Here is a 24065-nt window from a genome sequence, read left to right as displayed (position 1 = left end):
TGACTCCGAAGAAGTGATTGCACCCCTGCCTGCAGAGAAAGCTGTTTGTCGCTCGGTAGCTTGACTAACGCTTGCTGGGTATGAAACTCCATCCCGAGGTAAGTCAGTGATTGGGTCGGTGTCAACTTGGATTTCGGGAAGTTGATGATCCACCCGAACTGCTGGAGTGTCGCCAGAGCGACGGTAAGGCTTTGTTGACACGCCACCCGAGAAGGGGCCCTGACTAGGAGATCGTCCAAGTAGGGGATCACCGAGTGGCCCTGAGAGTGCAGGACCGCCACGACGGATGCCATGACTTTGGTGAAAACCCGTGGGGCTGTCGCCAGGCTGAAAGGCAATGCCACGAACTGAAGGTGTTCGTCCCCGATGGCGAAACGCAGGAAACGTTGATGTTCGGGTGCGATCGGTACATGGAGATAAGCATCCTTGATGTCGATCGATGCTAGGAAGTCTCCTTGTGACATCGAGGCGATGACCGAGCGGAGAGATTCCATCCGAAACCGTCTGGTTCTCACATGTCTGTTGAGTAGCTTGAGGTCCAGAACGGGACGGAATGACCCGTCCTTTTTTGGCACCACGAACAAGTTGGAGTAAAATCCGCGACCACGTTCCTGAAGGGGAACGGGGATCACAACTCCTATCTTTAGAGCGTCCACTGCCTGAAAAAGTGCGTCGGCCTGAGCGGGGGGCGGAGAGGTTCTGAAGAAATGAACCGCAGGACGAGAGCTGAACTCTATCCTGTAACCATGAGACAGAATGTCTCTCACCCATCGGTCTTGAACATGTGGCCACCAGGCGTCGCCAAAGCGGGAGAGCCTGCCACCGACCGAGGATGCGGCTAGGGGAGGCCGAGAGTCATGAGGAGGCCGTCTTGGAGGCAGTGCCTCCTGCGGCCTTTTGGGGGCGTGACTTGGACCGCCACGCATAGGAGTTCCTCTGGCCTTTCTCCGGTCTGTTGGACGAAGAGGATTGGGGCTTGGTGGAGGGACGAAAGGACCGAAACCTCGATTGGATTTTTCTCTGCTGAGGTCTCTTAGGTTTGGACTGGGGTAAGGAGGAGTCCTTTCCCTTGGATTCCTTAATAATCTCATCCAATCGTTCGCCAAACAAACGGTCGCCAGAAAAAGGCAAACCAGTTAAGAACCTCTCGGAAGCCGAGTCTGCTTTCCATTCGCGCAGCCACATGGCCCTGCGGACTGCCACGGAGTTAGCAGATGCTACAGCCTTACGGCTAGTGGAGTCCAGGACGGCGTTCATGGCGTAGGACGAAAAGGCTGATGCCTGAGAGGTCAAAGACGAAACATGCGGAGCAGAATTCCGTGTGACAGCATTAATCTCAGTCAGACAAGCCAAGATTGCTTGGAGAGCCCACACGGCTGCAAAGGCCGGGGCGAAGGATGCGCCCGTGGCCTCATAGATGGACTTCACCAAGAGCTCTGTCTGTCAGTGGCATCCTTCAGGGATGAGCCATCTGCAACACACACAACGGACCTAGCAGCCAATCTGGAGACTGGAGGATCCACCTTGGGAGAGTGAGCCCAACCCTTAACGAATCAAAAAACGTATTGCGCGTACGTTTGGGGAACCGAAACTGGTGTTTCTCCTGCTGAGACGCCGACTCCTCTACAGGAGGAGGCGGAGGTGAGAGATCCAACACCTGGTTGATGGACGAGATAAGATCATTTACTAAGGCGTCCCCCTCAGGTGTATCAAGGTTAAACTGAGGAGCCCGTGGTCCACGGGAGGGTGTATAGGCAGAGGGGAGGGGTTACACTTTTTAAAGTGTAATACTTTGTGTGGCCTCCAGAGGCAGAAGCTATACACCCAATTGTCTGGGTCTCCCAATGGAGCGACAAAGAAAAAAAGCAGATCACAGACATGGCACAAAACTAAACAACTGAATAAACATCCTCAGAGCCAGGTGAGTCCATAATTAAGCCAGGGGTTGTATAAAGTGTGTGACATCTTAATGTTCCTAAGAACAAAAGGCTTGGAATGTTAAAATTCAACAAACCAATCCTTTCTCCCCATGAGTAAAGCCAGAAGCAAAGTACACATATAATTACTTATCACAAGTAACTTAAGGCCACATGGGTGATACTTAAGTGAAGACTCTTCTGTCTTCCTGATGATATCCAAGAACAGAGCTGGATGTCCAAAATTTCGTTTTAGGGACCATTTAGAAAATAAAGTTTTATCACTTGTATATACTGCCTCTGAATCCTTGAAAACAAACAAGTATGCAAATACTTTAAGTAACTTAAGAACACATTAAAGAGTCTTTGTAAAAGTTTCACCAGCCTCATATTCAACCAAGAGTAAGGAGTCTTTGTATAAGTTTCACCTATGTGGCCTTAAGTTACTTGTAATATAAAAAGGAAAGTCACAAGGAATTAAAGTTTCTACAAAAATATTTATTTTTATGAAGGGTACAGCTAAGGCCATCAATGTTGGCCTCATATACAAGGGTGTCTCTTCCAGGGGGTGCACTTATATAGTGCTGGGAGCCCTCCTAATCTAATAGTGTGGGCATCACTAATAGGCTTTAAGTGAGACATTTTGCATATCGTGTGTGGCTACCACCCCATCGAAGACTTGTTTGTCTGCAATTTCAGTAGTACGCAATCACCCTCTCCATAAATAGGTAGGTTGTGAGTAGTTGTATCATCAGTATTTTGCACCTGTATTCCTAATACCTTTACCAAGGTGGGCTGTTGCAGCCTACTAATATATTAGTTTCTGTGACCTGGGCAGGCAAATACTGCTATCTTAGCCGCTGTGTTATATTTGTGAGTAAAATAGTCTTTACATACTTGTACACTGCTTCTGACTGCTTGGGGAAAAAAGAAAAAACAAAAACACAGCACCATTGATCAACTTTTGTTTTTACATAATGGAGTTTACCTAAATAGACCCCTGACCTAAAACTTTTGGCCATTTGTGTCTGTCCTGGGATAGAGAGCAATGAGAAGGCTAGAGCCAGAAGGCCAATATTATTGGTTCAGTGGTCCAGTAATGAGTCCTTTAAGCACAAATAACTTATGTGAATACTCGACAGCCAAAAATAGCGACAGACGGCAAAGATTACCGGTATTAGTTCAGGGGTCCAGTAACTAATATTTAAATCACATAAGTTTCACCCATGTGTCCTTAAGTTACTTGTGAAGACTCTTTAACCTTCTTGATCTTCAACCAAGAATAGTGACAGACAGCCAAGATAGTTAGTTCAGAGATCCAATAATTACTACTTTAATCACCAAGTAACTTGAGGTCACATGGGTGAATTTTACATGAAGTCTTTTTAATCTTCACTATCTCCAACCAAGAATAGCAACAGATGGCTAGAATTATTAGTTCAGGGGTCCAGTAATTACTATTTAATCACAAATAACTTAAGGCCACATGGGTGAAACATTTGAAGACTCTTTAGGCTTCTTGATCTCCAACCAAGAATAGTGACAGATGGCCAAGATTATTAGTTCAGGGGTCCAGTAACTACTTTAATCATCAGTTTCACCCATGTAGCTTTAAGTTACTTATGTGACGACTCTTTATCCTTCTCGATCTCCAACCAAGAATAGTGAAAGATGGCAAAGATTATCAGTTCAGGGGTCCAGTAACTTAAGGCTACATGGATGAAACTTATTTGAAGACTCTTTAGCCTTCTCGCTCTCCAAATATAGTGACAGACTACCAAAATTATTAGTTCAGGGGTCCAATAATTACTACTTTAACCACAAGTAACTTAGGTTTCACCCATGTGGCCTTAAGTTACTTGTGATTAATTACTAGACCTCCTGAACTAATAATCTTGGCCGTCTGTAGCTATTCTTTGTTGGAAATTGAGAAGGCTAAAGAGTGTCTTCACATAAATTTCCCCCATGTGGCCTTAAGGTGCTTGTGGGTAAATAGTAATTACCCATGTGGCCTTATGTGAAGACTCATTAGCCTTCTCGATTTCCAACCAAGAACAACTACAGATGATCAAGATTATTAGTTCAGGGGTCCATTTAGGTAAACCCAGTTCCAAAAAGACAAAAGGTTGATTGTTTGTGCATGTTTCGAGAAGCCAGCCAAGCCATCCAGTTTTTCAGCTTTCGGACTATACGACTACAGCAAGTTTTATAGAGAAAATAATGACAACACACAACAGAGATGATTCAGAATTATTTTTTTTTTCCTCAAACAAGCCCTTATTATTTACAAATCTGATATTTACACAAAGATAAAAAGGAGCACACAAATCTGGTGAAAGGAGGAAAAAAAAAAAAGAAAACTATTACCTACATATAAATAAAAAACAAAAATACAATAATTAATCGAAATTCATAAAATACAGAAATGCATAATCAACAAGGATATAACGTGAGCAAAAAGAAAAATACATATATATAAAATAGAAAAACACACCCATGACTGTGCGCTTCTCGAGCCACCGTAAAAAAACAAAAAAAACATACAAAAGGAGATCTCTATAAATTCTATATTATATACACTAATTCCTGCCTGCAGGTGAACAGGATAGGTATAAAACACACAACTTTAAATACTTGTCTTTAAAGCTAAATTCATAAAGACCCTTCTCTATGTCTACAGCACAAAGATCATAAGGTTCAACGTACGGGAAATACTGAGGTTCGCTCCCTAAAAAACAAAAATGGGACAAAAATATATTACATTTCTAAAATGTATTTTTTTTTTTCGTTTTTAATGGTAGTTAATTTTGCAACTGTTTTACCTTTTTCAGTTATTAAAAATTGCCTTGAATATTTGAGTTAATAAAAAAAAAAAAAAAAATTGCGAAATTTGGCTAAAATTGCGAAATGTGGCCAATTTTTCCCGAAATGTGGCCAATTGTTATCTAAAATTTGGCCAAATTTTTCCCGAAATTTGGTTAAATTTTTACAAAATTTGCCTTAATTTTTTACGAAATTTGCCTAATTTTTTCCTGAAATTTGCCTAATTTTTGCCCGAAATTTGCCTAAATTTTTGCCCGAAATTTGCCTAAATTTTCTACGAAATTTGCCTACATTTTTCACGAAATTTTGCCAAATTTTCAACAAAATTTTGCCAAATTTTCAACAAAATATGCTCAAAGAAACTTGCCCAAATACTTTAGGAAATTTGCTCACATTTTTACGCAATTGGCTAAAATTTTCATAGATTTTCTTAATTTAAAAATTAAGAAAAAATGTCATCAGAAAAGAAATAAATAACACCTACTGACTAGGTAGAAAAAAAAAACGTTGCAGGACTGTATAATTTTTTTTTTTTTTTACGACTATCGGGGTTTCTTGATGTATCCTGTTCACCTACATTTCACAAAGCATTGCGAGTAACAAAACACAGTCAGCTGGTCAAGAAACCCACCCCCATCCATCTTATCAAAAGGTGACAGTTTAATGGTTAGTCGATAGAGTCCCTTTGTTTAAAGTTTTTCACGTTTATTTAAAAAAAACGAGAAAAATAAAAAAAAAATTAAAAGTAAAATCCTCTCCTGCCTGAAAAATACAGAAACTCAGGACACGGTATGCTGATTTGTGGCTCATAAATAGCAATGTATACGTAGGCATTTGAAGACACTTTTACGCTGCATAGGTAAGTAACTGAGGTGCTTTGTCGTAGCCGTGAAGCTCAATGAGAAAGTCACATGACGGGCAAAGGAGAGTAGAAATCACGTTCTCGGATAAAAATGTTCATCTCGGTCAACACTAGAAACTTTTTTTTTTTTTTTTTTGTAGGCAGAATCACATTTGGTATGTTCCGTATAAAATTCAGAATCCCGTCATCATCAAAAAAAAAAAAAAAGCCCAAAAAACAAAAACCACAACACAAATTCCGTAATTGTCCTCCAAATCTTAGTTACTGTATGATCAGATGCATTCAGTGCAAATAACTCCTGCAAACAAGAGCACAATTCTTGGCGGTTTAGCAGTTTCCCCAATTAAAACAAGTAAACAAAAAAAAAAAAAGAAAAAACAAATACAAACATTAAAAAAAATAAAAAAAATTAAATAAATAATTTTTTTTAAATCCAACGAACCCATTTAAGAAATGTTTTTTTTATTAAGTAGCTGTACTTAAAAAAAAAAAAAGTTAATTTAAACAGTTAAATATAAAAAAAATTACAATTTTTTAATTAATACTATTTAAATTAACTTTTGTTTTTTTGTTCTCCTGCAATAGTTTTTAGGTTTTTATGGTAAATAAAAAAAAAAAGTGTGTGTTTATGTGCAAAAATTGTAAAGTCTTGTTTGCCCACACCCTTTGACACTATGGTATATCTCTGAGAATAAATTTCTTTGGTTTTTGGGATGTTTTTTTTTATTTATATTTTTTTTAAAAGGTGGGGGGTCCAAGAAGCTACTGCAGAAAATAATGTTTACCCAATAAGAATTGCCAATTAAAAAAATATATTAGTATGCAGGTTATGCTAATTTTTCATGTAAATATCAGATATTTTTAGATTTTTTTTAGGCATTCATTAAAAGATGGGAGATTTTTTTTCTTAGATTTTGTGATACATTACCTTTGTAAAATGGAGAGTTCGTGTGAAGGACATTTTTTGTCCAAATTAAAATAAAAAATAAAAATAAAAAAATACATATAGACTTAAAATTTTATATAACACACACATCCATTATATTGTGTATATATATATATATATATATATATATATATATATATATATATATATATATATATATATATATATATATATATTGATCCTCTGCCGGTTTTGCAAGTTTTTCCACCTAGAAGGAATGGAGAGATTTTTAAATAATTAATTTGCATTTTGTTGCATGAAATAAGTATTTTATCACCGACCAACCAGCAAGAACTCTGCTCTCGCAGACCTATTTTTTTTCTCCTACTCTGCACTCATTACCTGTATTAACTGCACCTGTTTGAACTAGTTACCTGTATAAAAGACACCTGTCCACACAATTACACTCCAACGTTTCAACAATGGCCAAGACCAAAGAGCTGTTTAAGGACACCAGGGATAAAAATAATAGACCTGCACAAGGGTGGGATGGGCTACAGGACAATAGGCAAGCAGCTTGGTGAGAAGGCAACAACTGTTGGCGCAATTATTAGAAAATGTTAGATTGATAGTCATCTTGGGTTTCTTACTTCCTCTGGGCACACAAGGTCCTCCTGCTGACAGCACATGTCCAGGCCCGTTTGCAGTTCACCAATGACCATCTGGAGGATCCAGAAGTGCCATGGGAGGTGATGTGGTCAGATGACGCCAAAATAGAACTTTTTGGTATCAACTCCACTGGAGGAAGAAGAATGATGAGTACACACCCCAAGAACATCGTGACAACCGTGAAGCATGGAATGGAAACATCATACTTTTGGGGGTGCTTTTCTGCAAAGGAGACAAAGGAAGGGAGGGAGGGAGTAAAGAAGGAAGGAAGGGAGAGAGAGAGTAAGGAAGGGAGAGAGAGAGTAAGGAAGGGAGAGAGAGAGAGTAAGGAAGGGAGAGAGAGAGAGTAAGGAAGGGAGAGAGAGAGAGTAAGGAAGGGAGAGAGAGAGAGTAAGGAAGGGAGAGAGAGAGAGTAAGGAAGGGAGAGAGAGAGTAAGGAAGGGAGAGAGAGAGAGTAAGGAAGGGAGAGAGTAAGGAAGGAAAGAAGATTTTAGCCAACAACCTCCTCCTCTCAGTAAGAGCATTGAAGATGGGTCGTGGCTGGGTCTTCCGGCGTGGCAATGACCTGAATCACAGCCGGGGCAACTAAGGAGCGGCTCCATAAGAAGTATTTCAAGGTCCTGGAGTGATGATTTTGGATTCCGTCACAATTGAAGTTACCTACGATAAAAATTACAGCCTTCTCCATTCTTTGTAGGGGGGAAAACTTGCAAAAATCGGCAGAGGATGAAATACTCCTTTTCCTCACTGTATATTATGTGTGTATATGCATGTTACAGTATGTGTATATATGAGAAAATAACAAAAATTCAACAATACTTAAATGGGGCAGTAGAAGGGGAATCTGTGAGAAATCTGTAAACACGAGCCATGAAAGCTCTCAATGGCTTTTTAACTTGCTGGTATCATTAATGAAGTGAATGGCGGCATTAAAGTGTTTTTGTTTTTTTAAATCACAAATTACTATCCATTGTCAAAACACAGTGAAACAAATACATAATACAAACGTAAAATTTAAAAAAAAAGAAAAAAAAAAGTAAAAAAAAAAAAAGTTAAATATTTAATTTTATATTACAAGAAATACAAAAATTTAGAATCGGCTTTATATACAAGTGAATCGAAACTGGCATTTGCAGAGACTGGCACAGGAAAGAAAAAAGGTGGTGGGGGGGGATCAAGTTGATGCATACATATACAAAAAACAAGGAAAACACATAAAAGAGAAACAAAACATATACAACATATGAAACCGGCTCAATGAATGAAAGTCCTTTTTTTTTTCCTTCCCTATGAGCCAATGGTGGAACATTTAATGTCAAGTAGGGGTGGGATGCGGAAGATTGGTGATGGGGGGGCTGACAACCTGAAGTCAGGTACCTGGCACCTTTCTGCCAAACTTCCAAATTCATTTACCCTGAGATCCACGCAGTTTTATTGAAAGGCTGCTTTGTCTGATGCAACGTCTAGGTCGATAAAGCTTTTATATTTATAAAAAAACGAAAAACAAAACAAAAAGAAAATACAAAAAAATAAAATAAATAAATACAATAAAAAAATGAAAAAAAAAAAAAAAAAGAAAAAAAACAAAAAAAACCCAAAAAACTCCCACCCAATACCATAAATATAAAAAATGTAATAAGAAAATAAACAAAAAAACCCCCTAAAAATCCAAAACCATAAAAGAAAAGAAAATTAAAAAAAACTCCAAATAATGCAGCTTTAGTCCGACTGCAATATTGGAGACATTTTTCAAACTGAAAAAAAAAATAAATAAATATAGAAATCCTGCAAGTAATAATGAAAAAAAAAAAAAATCTCGAACAGAAACCAACTAATCTCTTTAGCACCAAACTGAACACCCTACAAATACTAGGAAAAACGTGGCTAAAACAACTAAAAAAGAAAAAAACAACAAAAAAGTAAAAAAATTAGCTTAGCCCTTATATCTCCCAGGAAGATCATAGCAGAAAAAAAAAAAAAAAGCTCATCTCCCACCTATTAATAAAATACAGTGTTGACTTTTCGCTTGGCCTTGACGCTGCCAATAGCTTACAAGTTACAAAAAAAACTTAGAAAAAAAAAACTAAAAATGATTAAAAACAGCAAATAAAATAGCATTTCGTGTTAATTTACAAAGAGAAAAAAAATAAAATAAAACTGCATCAAATCCCTGTTTAAGACTACATCCTGAATATCAAGTAAAAAGAAAGCGATTCTCCCCAAAATTTGTGGCCCTCCCTTTCACCACACCAAAAAAAAATAAAAAAAAAAATCTGAAAAATAATAAAAGTTCACATTTTTAAAATTCTAAAAGAAAAAAAAAAAAAATACGACCCTCAGTTTCTCTGAAATAAATTATTAAAAAAAAAAAAAAAAAAAAGATTTTATGGAAGCAAAAAAAAATAAAAAAAATATATATATATAAAAATAAAAACCCCAAAAGAATCAGTTGCAATAAATTATTGAAGAACACCGAGCGTCCGCCCTGATCCGTTCCCAGCTGCACAAAGAAAAAGTAAGAAAGGAAAAAAAAAAAAAAAATCTGAAGAAAATTGTATTCGGATTCCAAAAAAAGGTGGAAAGGATCCAATGATCAAACATGGACCCCTAGTGTCAATGATTCTTCTTCTCAGGTTATTGCTGAGTGGCTGTGGCACAGTGTAAGCAAAATAATAAAAAAAAATAAAAAATAAAATAAAATAAAAAAACCCACAAAACTATCTTTGTTCGTCAGGCAGTGTTTGGTGTGGTACTTGAAGGTCCACCCGTGGTAGAAGACTGGCAGAAGGCTCCAGGCCTCCGCTCTCCTCAATACTGTTGTATGGATGAAAAAAAAAAAAATAGCCAGAAAACGGTCATCAAACGAAGAAGCGTGCGTGACCGTGCCGATTGAGCTTCAGGATTTTGCCCAGGCGTTGCTTGGCGGTTGCCATGCCCTTCTTTGGCCGTTTACCTGCAAGAAAAAAACAAAACCATAAAACATACAGATATAAACCATGACATAATTGAAGCAAAACTTCAGCTGTGAGCAGTCGAAATGAATTCTGAACAATTGGGGGTAACCAGTATAGACCCCAGGAACTGAAAAATACGCTGGTGCCATCAAGCTTTCAAGAAGTCCTGAAAATGTCTTACGTGGTGTAAACGCCGCTGTTCTCCTGAATCCGGCGATATTTTTCTTTTTTTCCAACTCCTCTTCGTTCCTGAGATATGGCCCTTTCTTTCCTGACTATAAATCTAGTCTTGTTGGCCAAGTGGGTGTGACCATCTGTGGGCGTGTTCTTGATGATCACACCTTTTTGGCTATCAGTAGTAGATTTATATACAGACGGTCATATCTCAAGAACGGAGAGGCGCAGGAAAAAAAGAAAAACATCGTTGGATTCAGCAGAACAGCGGCAATTATGCTAGATGGGTATGTTCTTGATGATCACACCCCTTTGGCTAACAGTAGTAGATTTATATACAAGGAAGAAGCGGCCATATCTCAGGAATGAAGTGGAGCAGGAAGAAAAGAAAAATATCGGCGGATTCAGGAGATCAGCGGCAATTACGCTAGATGGGTATGTTCTTGATGATCACACCCCTTTGGCTAACAGTAGTAGATTTACATAAAAGGAAGAAGCGGCCATATCTAAAGAACGGAGAGGAACAAAAATAAAAAAAAACCCATTGACGGATTCAGGGGAACAGCGGCATTTACGCTAGATGGGCGTTTTCTTGATGATCACACCCCTTTGGCTAACAGTAGTAGATTTATGTAGAAAGAACAAACAGCCATATCTTAGGAACGAAGAGGCACAGGAGTAAAATAAAAATATTTCCGCATTCAGGAGATCAGCGGCATTTACGCTAGATGGGCGTGTTTTTGATGATCACACCCCTTTGGCTAACAGTAGTAGATTTATGTAGAAAGAAGAAACAGCCATATCTTAGGAACGAAGAGGCACAGGAGTAAAATAAAAATATTTCCGCATTCAGGAGATCAGCGGCATTTACGCTAGATGGGCGTGTTTTTGATGATCACACCCCTTTGGCCAACAGTAATAGATTTATATACAAGGAAGAAGCGGCCATATCACAGGAACGGAGAGGCACAGGAATAAAAGAAAAATATCGCCAGATTCAGGAGAATAGCGACATTTACACAAAGTAAAAAAGAAACCCCTATTTATGGCAAGTGAAGAAGGGAATTTTGTTTACTTACCGTAAATTCCTTTTCTTCTAGCTCCTATTGGGAGACCCAGACAATTGGGTGTATAGCTTCTGCCTCCGGAGGCCACAAAGTATTACACTTTAAAAAGTGTAACCCCTCCCCTCTGCCTATACACCCTCCCGTGCATCACGGGCTCCTCAGTTTTGGTGCAAAAGCAGGAAGGAGGAAACTTATAAATTGGTCTAAGGTAAATTCAATCCGAAGGATGTTCGGAGAACTTAAAACCATGAACCAAAAGAACAATTCAACATGAACAACACGTGTACACAAAATAACAACAGCCCGAAGGGAACAGGGGCGGGTGCTGGGTCTCCCAATAGGAGCTAGAAGAAAAGGAATTTACGGTAAGTAAACAAAATTCCCTTCTTCTTTGTCGCTCCATTGGGAGACCCAGACAATTGGGACGTCCAAAAGCAGTCCCTGGGTGGGTAAAAGAATACCCTGATAAAAAGAGCCAACAACGGCCCTCCTCTTACAGGTGAGCAACCGCCGCCTGAAGGACTAGCCTACCTAGACTGGCATCCGCCGAAGCATAGGTATGCACCTGATAGTGTTTCGTGAAAGTGTGCAGACTAGACCAGGTAGCTGCCTGACACACCTGCTGAGCCGTCGCCCGGTGCCGCAATGCCCAGGACGCACCCACGGCTCTGGTAGAATGGGCTTTCAGCCCTGAAGGAATCGGAAGCCCAGAAGAACGGTAGGCTTCAAAAATCGGTTCCTTGATCCACCGAGCCAAGGTTGACCTGGAAGCCTGCGACCCCTTACGCTGGCCAGCGACAAGGACAAAGAGCGCATCAGAACGGCGCAGTGGCGCCGTGCGAGACACGTAGATCCGGAGTGCTCTCACTAGATCTAACAAATGCAAATCCTTTTCACATTGGTGAATTGGATGAGGGCAAAATGAAGGTAAGGAGATATCCTGATTGAGATGAAAAGGGGACACCACTTTGGGGAGAAAGTCCGGGACCGGACGCAGAACCACCTTATCCTGGTGAAATACCAGGAAGGGGGCTTTGCATGACAGCGCTACACGTTCTGACACTCTTCGGAGTGATGTGACTGCCACTAGAAATGCCACCTTCTGCGAAAGACGTGATAGAGAGACATCCCGCAGCGGCTCAAAAGGTGGTTTCTGAAGAGCCCGTAGAACCCTGTTGAGATCCCAGGGTTCCAGCGGACGCTTGTAAGGTGGAACTATGTGGCAAGCTCCCTGCAGGAACGTGCGGACCTGCGGAAGCCTGGCTAGACGCTTTTGAAAAAACACCGAAAGTGCCGAGACTTGTCCCTTGAGAGAGCCGAGAGACAAACCCTTGTCCATTCCGGATTGAAGGAAGGAAAGAAACGTGGGTAAGGCAAACGGCCAGGGGGTAAACCCCTTATCAGAGCACCAGGCTAAGAAGATCCTCCAAGCCCTGTGATAGATCTTGGCTGACGTTGGTTTCCTGGCCTGTCTCATAGTGGCAATGACCTTTTGAGATAACCCTGAGGACGCTAGGAGCCAGGACTCAATGGCCACACAGTCAGGTTGAGGGCCGCAGAATTCAGATGGAAAAATGGCCCTTGAGACAGCAAGTCTGGTCGGTCTGGGAGCGCCCACGGTTGACCCACCGTGAGGTGTCACAGGTCCGGGTACCACGACCTCCTCGGCCAGTCTGGAGCGACGAGGATGGCGCGGCGGCAGTCGGACCTGATCTTGCGCAACACTCTGGGCAGCATTGCCAGAGGAGGGAATACATAAGGCAGTCGAAACTGCGACCAATCCTGAACTAAGGCGTCCGCCGCCAGAGCTCTGTGATCCTGAGACCGTGCCATGAATGCCGGGACTTTGTTGTTGTGCCGAGACGCCATGAGATCGACGTCCGGCGTTCCCCAGCGGCAACAGATCTCTTGAAACACGTCCGGGTGAAGAGACCATTCCCCTGCGTCCATGCCCTGGCGACTGAGAAAGTCTGCTTCCCAGTTTTCTACGCCTGGGATGTGAACCGCGGAGATGGTGGAGGCTGTGGCCTCCGCCCACAGCAGAATCCGCCGAACTTCTTGGAAGGCTTGACGACTGCGAGTGCCGCCCTGGTGGTTGATGTACGCGACCGCCGTGGCGTTGTCCGACTGTATGCGGATCTGCCTGCCCTCCAGCCACCGATGGAACGCTTTTAGGGCTAGATACACTGTCCTTATCTCCAGAACATTGATCTGAAGGGAGGACTCTGTCGGAGACCAGGTTCCCTGAGCCTTGTGGTGGAGAAAAACCGCTCCCCACCCTGACAGACTCACGTCCGTCGTTACCACAGCCCAGGATGGGGGCAGGAAAGATTTTCCCTTCGACAGGGAAGTGGGAAGAAGCCACCACTGAAGAGAGGTCTTGGCTGCCAGAGAAAGAGAGACGTTCCTGTCTAAGGACGTCGACCTCTTGTCCCATTTGCGGAGAATGTCCCATTGGAGTGGCCGCAGATGAAACTGCGCAAAGGGAACTGCCTCCATTGCTGCCACCATCTTCCCCAGGAAGTGCATGAGGCGCCTCAAGGGGTGTGACTGGGCCCGAAGGAGAGATTGCACCCCTGTTTGCAGCGAACGCTGTTTGTCCAGCGGTAGCTTGACTATCGCTGAGAGAGTATGAAACTCCATCCCGAGGTAAGTCAGTGATTGGGTCGGAGTCAATTTTGACTTTGGGAAATTGCTGATCCACCCGAACCTCTGGAGAGTCTCCAGAGCCACGGTCAGACTGTGTTGACATGCCCCCCGGGAGGGTGCCTTGACTAGGAGATCGTCTAAGTAAGGGATCACCGAGTGGCCCTGAGAGTGTAGGACCGCCACCACGGATGCCATGACCTTGGTTCGCTCGGGGGGCGGAGATGTTCTGAAAAAACGAGTCGGAGGACGAGAGCTGAACTCTATCCTGTAACCGTGAGACAGAATGTCCCTCACCCATCGGTCTTGGACATGTGGCCACCAGGCGTCGCAAAAGCGGGAGAGCCTGCCACCGACCGAGGATGCGGTTTGGGGAGGCCGAAAGTCATGAGGAGGCCGCCTTGGAGACGGTGCCTCCGGCGGTCTTTGGAGGACGTGACTTAGACCGCCATGCAGAAGAGTTTCTCTGGCTCTTCTGTGGCCTGTTGGACGATGAGGATTGGGACCTGGCTGAGGGCCGAAAGGACCGAAACCTCGCTTGAATTTTTCGTTGCTGAGGTCTCTTTGGTTTGGGCTGGGGTAAGGACGAGTCCTTTCCCTTGGATTGCTTAATAATTTCATCCAATTGTTCGCCAAACAATCGGTCGCCAGAAAAGGGCAAACCGGTCAAGAACTTCTTGGAAGCAGAGTCTGCCTTCCATTCGCGTAGCCACATGGCCCTGCGGACTGCCACCGAATTGGCGGATGCTACCGCTGTACGGCTAGCCGAGTCCAGGACAGCATTCATGGGATAGGATGAAAATACAGACGTCTGAGACGTCAAAGACGCTACTTGCGGAGCAGAGGTACGGGTGACCGCATTAATCTCAGACAGACAAGCTGAGATAGCCTGGAGTGCCCACACTGCTGCAAAGGCTGGGGCAAAGGATGCGCCTATGGCTTCATAGATTGGATTTCATTAGGAGCTCTATCTGCCTGTCCGTGGCATTCTTGAGCGTTGAACCGTCAGCCACTGCTACTACGGATCTAGCCGCCAGTCTAGAGACTGGAGGATCCACCTTGGGACACTGAGCCCAACCCTTAACTACGTCAGAGGGGAAGGGGTAACGTGTGTCATTAAGGCGTTTAGTAAAGCGCTTGTCCGGGAAAGCCCTGTGCTTCTGGACAGCATCTCTGAAGTTCGAGTGATCGAAGAAAACACTCCGTGTACGTTTGGGAAACCTAAATTGGTGTTTCTCCTGCTGTCTGCCGACTCCTCTATAGGTGGAGTTGGGGGAGAAAGATCTAGCACCTGGTTGATGGACGCTATAAGGTCATTTACTATGGCGTCCCCTTCAGGTGTATCAAGATTGAGAGCAACGTCAGGGTCAGAGTCCTGGGCTGCGACCTCCGCCTCATCCTCTAGAGAGTCCTCAAGCTGAGACCCCGAACAGCGTGATGAAGTCGGGGAAGATTCTAAGCGAGCCCGCTTAGCCGGTCTGGGACTGCGGTCCGTGCCGGAGTCCTCCACGTAATAACTAGAGGCCACCCCAGGAGCACGCTTCGTCGCAGACCGAGAGGGGCCTGGGGGCGATCCCGCAGTGCCCGGGGCCTGTGTAAGGGCCGGTCTGGGCTGCAAGGCTTCTAGTATCTTAGCAGACCATTTGTCCATAGACTGAGCCATGGATTGTGAAAGTGACTCAGAGAGTTTCTCAGCAAAAGCTGCAAACTCTGTCCCTGCCGCCTGGACAGGGGAAGCCGGCGGTTCTACCTGGGCCGAGGGTCCCACCAGTGCCCCAGGCTCCGGCTGAGCGAGTGCCACATGGCCCGAGCATTGCTCACAGTGAGGGTAGGTGGAACCTGCAGGTAGCATAGCCGCACAAGAGGTACAGGTTGCAAAATAACCCTTTGCCTTAGCGCCCTTGCTCCTTGTGAAAGACATGCTGTAGTCTCCCAGGAGAGTGATCACTGAGGGATATATAGCCACAAGCTAACAGTACAGCCGAACCGAGAAAATGTATACAAATTATATATATATATAACAGTTCAGCACTCTAGGGGGCCCAGCACCGGTGGGAAGAAGCCACCTGGCTTACCGACCGCTCAAGCAGTGTGTGGCCACCAGATTCCCTGCCTCGGGTCTCCCAGAGGTGCTCCTCCACCGGCAGAATGTGCTTAAAACATGGCTGTCGGCGTTCACAGGGGAGGAGGGAGCCGTGGGCGTAACTACAAAAGTGCGGGAATCTGGTGCCCCAGAGTGAAAAGTGAGGGGGGCGTAGGACAGCCAAGGGTGCTCCAGCCCTCACTGTTGGTGTCAGACCGACCGTCCCGCCCTTCCCCCTGACTGGCAGGTCCGGGGGCGGGAGTTTAAGGCACTAGGCCGCAAAAGCCGGGGACTAAAGTTAAAACCGCGGTCGGCGCGGTAGTCCCGGTCTCATACCAACACCGCAGTCGCTGCAGCGTCTGAGGCCAAGGTGCTCTCTGAGGTCAAGGTGCTCCATGCACCGTCCCCAAGGGGACACAGAGTACCTGTAGATGCAGGGCCCTGATGACATCCAGTCTCCTGTCCGTCAGAATCCCACAGGGGCTGCGGAGGGAGCCCGGTCCCAGTGCCTGGATGACCGGATAGGATCCCACTTCTCCCAGAGCCCCTAAGGGATGGGGAAGGAAAACGACATGTGGCTCCGGCCTGTGTACCCGCAATGGGTACCTCAACCTTAACAACACCGCCGACTTAGTGGGGTGAGAAGGGAGCATGCCGGGAGCCCTGTTAGGGCCCTCTTTTCTTCCATCCGATATAATCAGCAGCTGCTGACTAAAATGGGAGCATGAGTGAATGTGTGCCTCCTTCAACACAAAGCATAAAACTGAGGAGCCCGTGATGCACGGGAGGGTGTATAGGCAGAGGGGAGGGGTTACACTTTTTAAAGTGTAATACTTTGTGTGGCCTCTGGAGGCAGAAGCTATACACCCAATTGTCTGGGTCTCCCAATGGAGCGACAAAGAAATGGCCTTTTAAAGTCTTCACAGCTGAAGATTTGTTACAATTGTTTATATAGTCTGGACAATGCTTTTTGCACTTAATAGATCAGCAGAAGAAATCTCCGTCCTGATAGTTTGTCACAATGTATCAGTGCAGGTATTAGTCTATAGCCCGGACTGTTTAGCTCACTGGATGCAATTGCAGCAAACCTGCAGCTGTGAGCAAGTGGAATAGATGAGAGAACACGGCTTCCTGAAGTTAGGAAAATCCTAGTTGACCTTGGATCAAAAAGTCACAAGTAGTAGTGTGACTACTTTAAAAGGGGCATTTCTATCTAATTAATGGGGCATATCTAATTAAAGGGGCATTTCTATCTAATTAAAGGGGCATATCTAATTAAAGGGATTCTCCTGTATATCTTCAAGACCGTGACATGTGGAATCTGATCCAGATCTTCAGCTCCAATAGGTTCAGTTCGGAAGTGACTACCACAGTCACCTGATCTTGCAGCCAATCGGTGGCTTTAGGGGTCATGTGACTGGAATGGTGGTCATGATGTCATCCCTTCCAGTCTGGCGGAGACTGGAATGATCAAGAGAGTCCAGAATAGGAGTGGGGTTTTTTTTTTTTCTCCTCTTTTTCCAGGCTCAGGATTAAAAAAAAAAAAATGCTGGAGGACCCCTTTAAGAGATATTACTGGGATATGACTGTGGAGGTCCGACCTCCATAACCTCATAGCCTTGTGATCATTACAGAGATGGGAGTATCCCCCCTTTAAGGACCCCCGATCTGTGTACCTTTAGTTGCCTGGTTGCTAATGGGGGGTGGGTTTGAGGCAGGTCTCTTAGTGGGGTGCAGGGGCACAGATGGCGAGGTGTCTCCGTATATTCGGTCTGGACTCAGGCTTCCTTCGCTGAAGTCGCAGTCCCTGGGGCTCAGGCTTCCCTCCTGGTCGGATTTCTCATCATGGTGGTAGGTCGGCGAGTCCCAGCCTTCGCTTTCAGCGTAGCGTTTAATCTTGTGAGGATGTCCGCCGGAGTCCGCAGAATGATCGCGCCTCTGAGATTTGGTGGCTTTGCAGAAATCCTGAGATAAAGACGAGGAGAGACGTAAAAATGTGCCGCCAAACCGTAACAAAGCCGCCGCCATTCTCGCCATGTCGTGTTGCTCACCTGAGGATCCGACCTGCACGACGAATCCATCTGACTAATCCAATCCGAAGCGGTCAGCCCTGCGTCCGCACTGCCCCGGCGGCCTAGACACAAAACTCACAATATCACTCACATCCATCTCTCCCCTCCCCTGATCTTAATCAATGCAGATATAGGGTCGCATACACAATACGGTAGATTTTTTAAATTAAGATTTTGCACAAAACTGCTTTATATTTTTCATTAAAGGGGTTTTAGGTCATCGATATAAGATTGATGGGGGTCCGATGACACCCCGACCAATCAGCTTAGCAGGTCTTATGGCCATTGGAAGTAAAAAGGTACACAACTGGAACAGCACAGCTCTATACACCATGTAGTGGCCGTTCTCTGGTACTGTAGAGCTCTATACACCATGTAGTGGCCGTTCTCTGGTACTGTAGAGCTCTATACACCATGTAGTGGCCGTTCACAGGTACTGCAGTGCTCTATACACCATGTAGTGGCCGTTCTCTGGTACTGTAGAGCTCTATACACCATGTAGTGGCCGTTCACAGGTACTGCAGTGCTCTATACACCATGTAGTGGCCGTTCTCAGGTACTGCAGTGCTCTATACACCATGTAGTGGCCGTTCTCTGGTACTGTAGAGCTCTATACACCATGCAGTGGCCGTTCTCTGGTACTGTAGAGCTCTATACACCATGCAGTGGCCGTTCTCTGGTACTGTAGAGCTCTATACACCATGCTGTGGCCGTTCTCGGGTACTGCAGAGCTCTATACACCATGTAGTGGCCATTCTCAGGTACTGCAGTGCTCTATACACCATGTAGTGGCCATTCTCGGGTACTGCAGTGCTCTATACACCATGTAGTGGCCATTTTTGGGTACTGCAGTGCTCTATACACCATGTAGTGGCTATTCTCAGGTACTGCAGAGCTCTATACACCATGTAGAGGCCGTTCATAGGTACTGCAGCTTCTATGAAAATGAATGTGATCGGAACTGCAGGACTCATGAGCAGCCGCTGTGTGTTGTGCTGTTCGGGGGCTCTCTAAACTTCCTTTCCAATGGACCTGCTAACAGTTAATTGGGGGTCCCCATCACCAATCAACTCTTATCAGGTCTTGAGGCCATAGGAAAAAAAGTTTAGAGACCCTGAGCACAACACAGAGCGGCTGCTCCTGAAGCCCTGATCACATTCCCTTTTAGGACGTGCAGTACCAAGAACGGCCACTACATGGTGTATAGAGCTCTGCAGTACCTGAGAACGGCCACTGCATGGTGTATAGAGCTCTGCAGTACCTGAGAATGGCCACTACATGGTGTATAGAGCTCTGCAGTACCTGAGAATGGCCACTACATGGTGTATAGAGCTCTGCAGTACCTGAGAACGGCCATTACATGCTGTATAGAGCTCTACAGTACCTGAGAACGGCCACTACATGGTGTATAGAGCTCTGCAGTACCTGAGAACGGCCACTACATGGTGTATAGAGCTCTGCAGTACCTGAGAATGGCCACAACATGGTGTATAGAGCTCTACAGTACCTGAGAATGGCCACTACATGGTGTATAGAGCTCTGCAGTACCTGAGAATGGCCACTACATGGTGTATAGAGCTCTGCAGTACCTGAGAATGGCCACTACATGGTGTATAGAGCTCTACAGTACCTGAGAATGGCCACTACATAGTGTATAGAGCTCTGCAGTACCCGAGAATGGCCACTACATGGTGTATAGAGCTCAGCAGTACCTGAGAATGGCTACTACATGGTGTATAGAGCTCTGCAGTACCTGAGAATGGCCACTACATGGTGTATAGAGCTCTATAGTACCTGAGAATGGCCACTACATGGTGTATAGAGCTCTGCAGTACCTGAGAATGGCCACTACATGGTGTATAGAGCTCTGCAGTACCTGAGAATGGCCACTACATGGTGTATAGAGCTCTACAGTACCTGAGAATGGCCACTACATGGTGTAGAGCTCTACAGTACCTGAGAATGGCCACTACATGGTGTATAGAGCGCTGCAGTACCCAAGAATGGCCACTACATGGTGTATAGAGCTCTGCAGTACCTGAGAACGGCCACTACATGGTGTATAGAGCTCTGCAGTACCATGAATGGCCACTACATGGTGTATAAAGCTCTGCGGAACCTGAGAACGGCCTCTACATGGTGTATAGAGCTCTGCAGTACCCAAGAATGGCCACTACATGTGTATAGAGCTCTGCAGTACCCGAGAATGGCCACTACATGGTGTATAGAGTGCTGCAGTACCTGAGAATGGCCACTACATGTGTATAGAGATCTGCAGTACCCAAGAATGGCCACTACATGGTGTATGGAGCTCTGCAGTAACCAAGAATGGCCACTACATGGTGTATGGAGCTCTGCAGTACCGAGAATGGCCACTACATGGTGTATAGAGCACTGCTGTTCCAGTTCTAAACATTTTACTTCTAATGGCCACAAGACCTGCTAACAGCTGATTGTTGGGGGTGTCCCAGGTGTCAGACCCCCATCGACCTAATCCAGTAATCGATCCTGAAGGACCAATATGACAGTTCTAGACACCACCTTTAAAATTTTAGTTGCCTTGGGTCTATCCTGCTCTGATATTTCTTACCTTTGTTAAGTAATTTCGGCTCTTGACAGTTCGCCTTCTCCTGAGAGAATTTGATGTGCAACTGAGGGTAAACGATCCCCATTTTGCAGCCCGTGCTCCTCGTGTCTGCGGGAGGCCGAGAGGGGTAGTGCAAAGAAGCCATGGTCAGCATGCCCTCCACCGCGTCCTCCACCGCATCCTCCACCGTGCTGGTCGAACTCGGAAATTCACTGCAAAAAAAAAATAAATTTAAAAATGAAACATTTAGACTACAGAATGGATCACCCACCAAGGAGAAAGATAAGAGGGTGGTCTAATCTCAAGATGATCAGTGAGTGCCCAGCTTCACCGCTGCTGGCCATCAGTTGCGAGGAACGGGGAAGGCTGCAACCAGCCATGTAAGATGGCCAAAAATTGGTCAATGGATCCCCCCTGCCCAAGAGCTTTAGAGCAAAGAAAGGATATCATAACCTGGGAGGGAAAGGTGAGCGGGAAAGAGGGAAGGGGTGGGGGAAAAGAGGGAAGGGGCGGGGGGGGGGAAAAGAGGGAAGGGGCGGGGAAAAAAAAAGAGGGAAGGGGCGGGGGGAAAGAGGGAAGGGGTGGGGGGAAAAAAAGAAGGAAGGGGTGGGGGGAAAAAAAGAAGGAAGGGGTGGGGGGGAAAGAGGGAAGGGGTGGGGGGGAAAGAGGGAAGGGGTGGTGGGGAAAGAGGGAAGGGGTGGGGGGGAAAGAGGGAAGGGGTGGGGGGGAAAGAGGGAAGGGGTGGGGGGGAAAGAGGGAAGGGGTGGGGGGGAAAGAGGGAAGGGGTGGGGGGGAAAGAGGGAAGGGGTGGGGGGGAAAGAGGGAAGGGGTGGGGGGGAAAGAGGGAAGGGGTGGGGGGGAAAGAGGGAAGGGGTGGGGGGAAAAGAGGGAAGGGGTGGGGGGAAAGAGGGAAGGGGTGGAGGGAAGGGAGGGGTGTTCCAGGAGGGAATGTGGAGGAGGGGTGGGACGGGAGGGAATGTGGAGGAGGGGTGGGACGGGAGGGAATGTGGAGGAGGGGTGGGACGGGAGGGAATGTGGAGGAGGGGTGGGACGGGAGGGAATGTGGAGGAGGGGTGGGACGGGAGGGAATGTGGAGGAGGGGTGGGACGGGAGGGAATGTGGAGGAGGGGTGGGACGGGAGGGAATGTGGAGGAGGGGTGGGACGGGAGGGAATGTGGAGGAGGGGTGGGACGGGAGGGAATGTGGAGGAGGGGTGGGACGGGAGGGAATGTGGAGGAGGGGTGGGACGGGAGGGAATGTGGAGGAGGGGTGGGACGGGAGGGAATGTGGAGGAGGGGTGGGACGGGAGGGAATGTGGAGGAGGGGTGGGACGGGAGGGAATGTGGAGGAAGGGTGGGACGGGAGGGAATGTGCAGGGGTGGGACGGGAGGGAATGTGCAGGGGTGGGACGGAGGGAATGTGCAGGGGGGGGGGACGGGAGGGAATGTGCAGGGGGGGGACGGGAGGGAATGTGCAGGGGGGGGGGACGGGAGGGAATGTGGAGGAGGGGGGGTACGGGAGGGAATGTGGAGGAGGGGGGGGTACGGGAGGGAATGTGGAGGAGGGGGGGGGACGGGAGGGAATGTGGAGGAGGGGGGGGGGACGGGAGGGAATGTGGAGGGGGGGGGGGGACGGGAGGGAATGTGGAGGAGGGGGGGGGGGGTGGAAGAAGAGGGGGGGAGGAAATTTGACAACAAGCCCCTTTAAGAAAATGGTCAGCTCATTACCTTTTCCGTGGCATGTCACCAGCAGACCAGCAGTGATCTTCATCACCGGTAGTCTCTGTGTCCTCCTCCTTAAAATCTGCTGTGTCCTCCTGCGGCTCCTCGTCACCTGAGCTGTCTGAATCCTCTGAGACGCTTTTCTGCAAAACAAAAAGAGCCAGAACAATAATGAAGACGCTGGTGGCAGAACGTGTCCACTAGGTGGCGCTGCGAGAACCACAGATAAAGCGCTAAGTAGATTCCACTCCTGGAGCCGAGGTATTCCCAGAACAGCAAAGAACATTTCCCGTAATGGCAGCGACGCGGGACGCCGGCGCGGGAAGGAAATGGAGATCATCAAGCCTAATGACCTTTATTTACTTAAGAAAAAATATCTATATTGATCGGCTGAGGATCCGATAGTGAGGAGGCAAACGTGGCGCTGAATTATTCATCACCCGGCGGTGGCGGGACGGAGGAGAGGCGGGGGATGGGTCTCCAATATCAGCCCTATATAAAGAAAACTCACGACGACGATGACGACTGACCTACCTGGTTAGTGCAATCGGCTTCGGAACCTTCAGAATCAGAAATATCGGAGTATTCCGAGGGCCCGTACCTGAGCTCCGACTTCACACTCTCAAAAAACACTGAAAACACAAAGAGAATTTATCAATCTTGTATCCGCGATCCCAGGGGGGTGGGGTTATATATATATATATATATATATATATATATATATATATATATATATATATACACACATACAGATATATATACACACACACACACACACAATTATTTTAATATATATTTATTTATATATATTCTCATCACCACACACTTACTGTTTAGTGGTTTCTGATTTTCGCCTTTATCATCGGCCTCAGAGCTGGAGCACGGCTTCTCCAGTTTTATGTCCTTTGTCTTTTTCGATCTGGCTCGGTCGTCCTCATCCTCGCTATCCGCAGTGTAAAGACTCCGGTCAGTGAACGGCTGCCGCTCATCTCTGTATAGAAGGAAATGTAATGGATGAAACCAATCTGTATACAAGGTCGTAAAAATGTAAGTCACCGTGTACACACATTGCATCACTTATCCTGTATTATACTCCAGAGCTGAACTCACTATTCTGCTGGTGCAGTTACTGTGTACATACATTACATTACTGATCCTGAGTTACCTCCTGTATTATACTCCAGAGCTGCACTCACTATTCTGCTGGTGCAGTCACTGTGTACATACATTACATTACTGATCCTGAGTTACCTCCTGTATTATACTCCAGAGCTGAACTCACTATTCTGCTGGTGCAGTTACTGTGTACATACATTACATTACTGATCCTGAGTTACCTCCTGTATTATACTCCAGAGCTGCACTCACTATTCTGCTGGTGCAGTCACTGTGTACATACCTTACTATCCTTCCATTGGAAAGCAGCAGGCGGACATCATTGTCTTCACTTTTCTTGTCTTCCATCTTCTTGTCCGGCACTGTTGATGAAGGCTGTAGGGCCTTCATATTTAATTTATAAGTGCCCATATCCTGATGAGGGAAGAGAACATATGTGGATAAAAGGGGTTTACAGAATTAGAAAATTGACTGTTTCCCCCTCACAAT

General features: G+C 45.8%; 1 protein-coding gene across 1 annotated transcript in view; it reads right to left on the bottom strand.

Annotated features, from left to right (window-relative positions):
* Positions 1-10014: 10014 nt before the first annotated feature.
* Positions 10015-24065, bottom strand: part of KDM7A (lysine demethylase 7A) — an 81086-nt gene continuing 67035 nt past the window's right edge. The window contains exons 13-20 of the mRNA XM_075342138.1: positions 23860-23990; positions 23291-23451; positions 22995-23092; positions 22467-22603; positions 20743-20951; positions 18132-18214; positions 17757-18045; positions 10015-10109 (exon numbers count right to left, since the gene is read on the bottom strand). Of these exons, the coding sequence (XP_075198253.1) occupies positions 10015-10109; positions 17757-18045; positions 18132-18214; positions 20743-20951; positions 22467-22603; positions 22995-23092; positions 23291-23451; positions 23860-23990 (1203 nt within the window). The remainder of the gene's footprint in view (positions 10110-17756; positions 18046-18131; positions 18215-20742; positions 20952-22466; positions 22604-22994; positions 23093-23290; positions 23452-23859; positions 23991-24065) is intronic.

This window comes from Anomaloglossus baeobatrachus, chromosome 4 (assembly GCF_048569485.1).
Source record: "Anomaloglossus baeobatrachus isolate aAnoBae1 chromosome 4, aAnoBae1.hap1, whole genome shotgun sequence".
Taxonomy (NCBI): domain Eukaryota; kingdom Metazoa; phylum Chordata; class Amphibia; order Anura; family Aromobatidae; genus Anomaloglossus; species Anomaloglossus baeobatrachus.
This window is presented reverse-complemented; position numbering and strand designations above follow the sequence as displayed.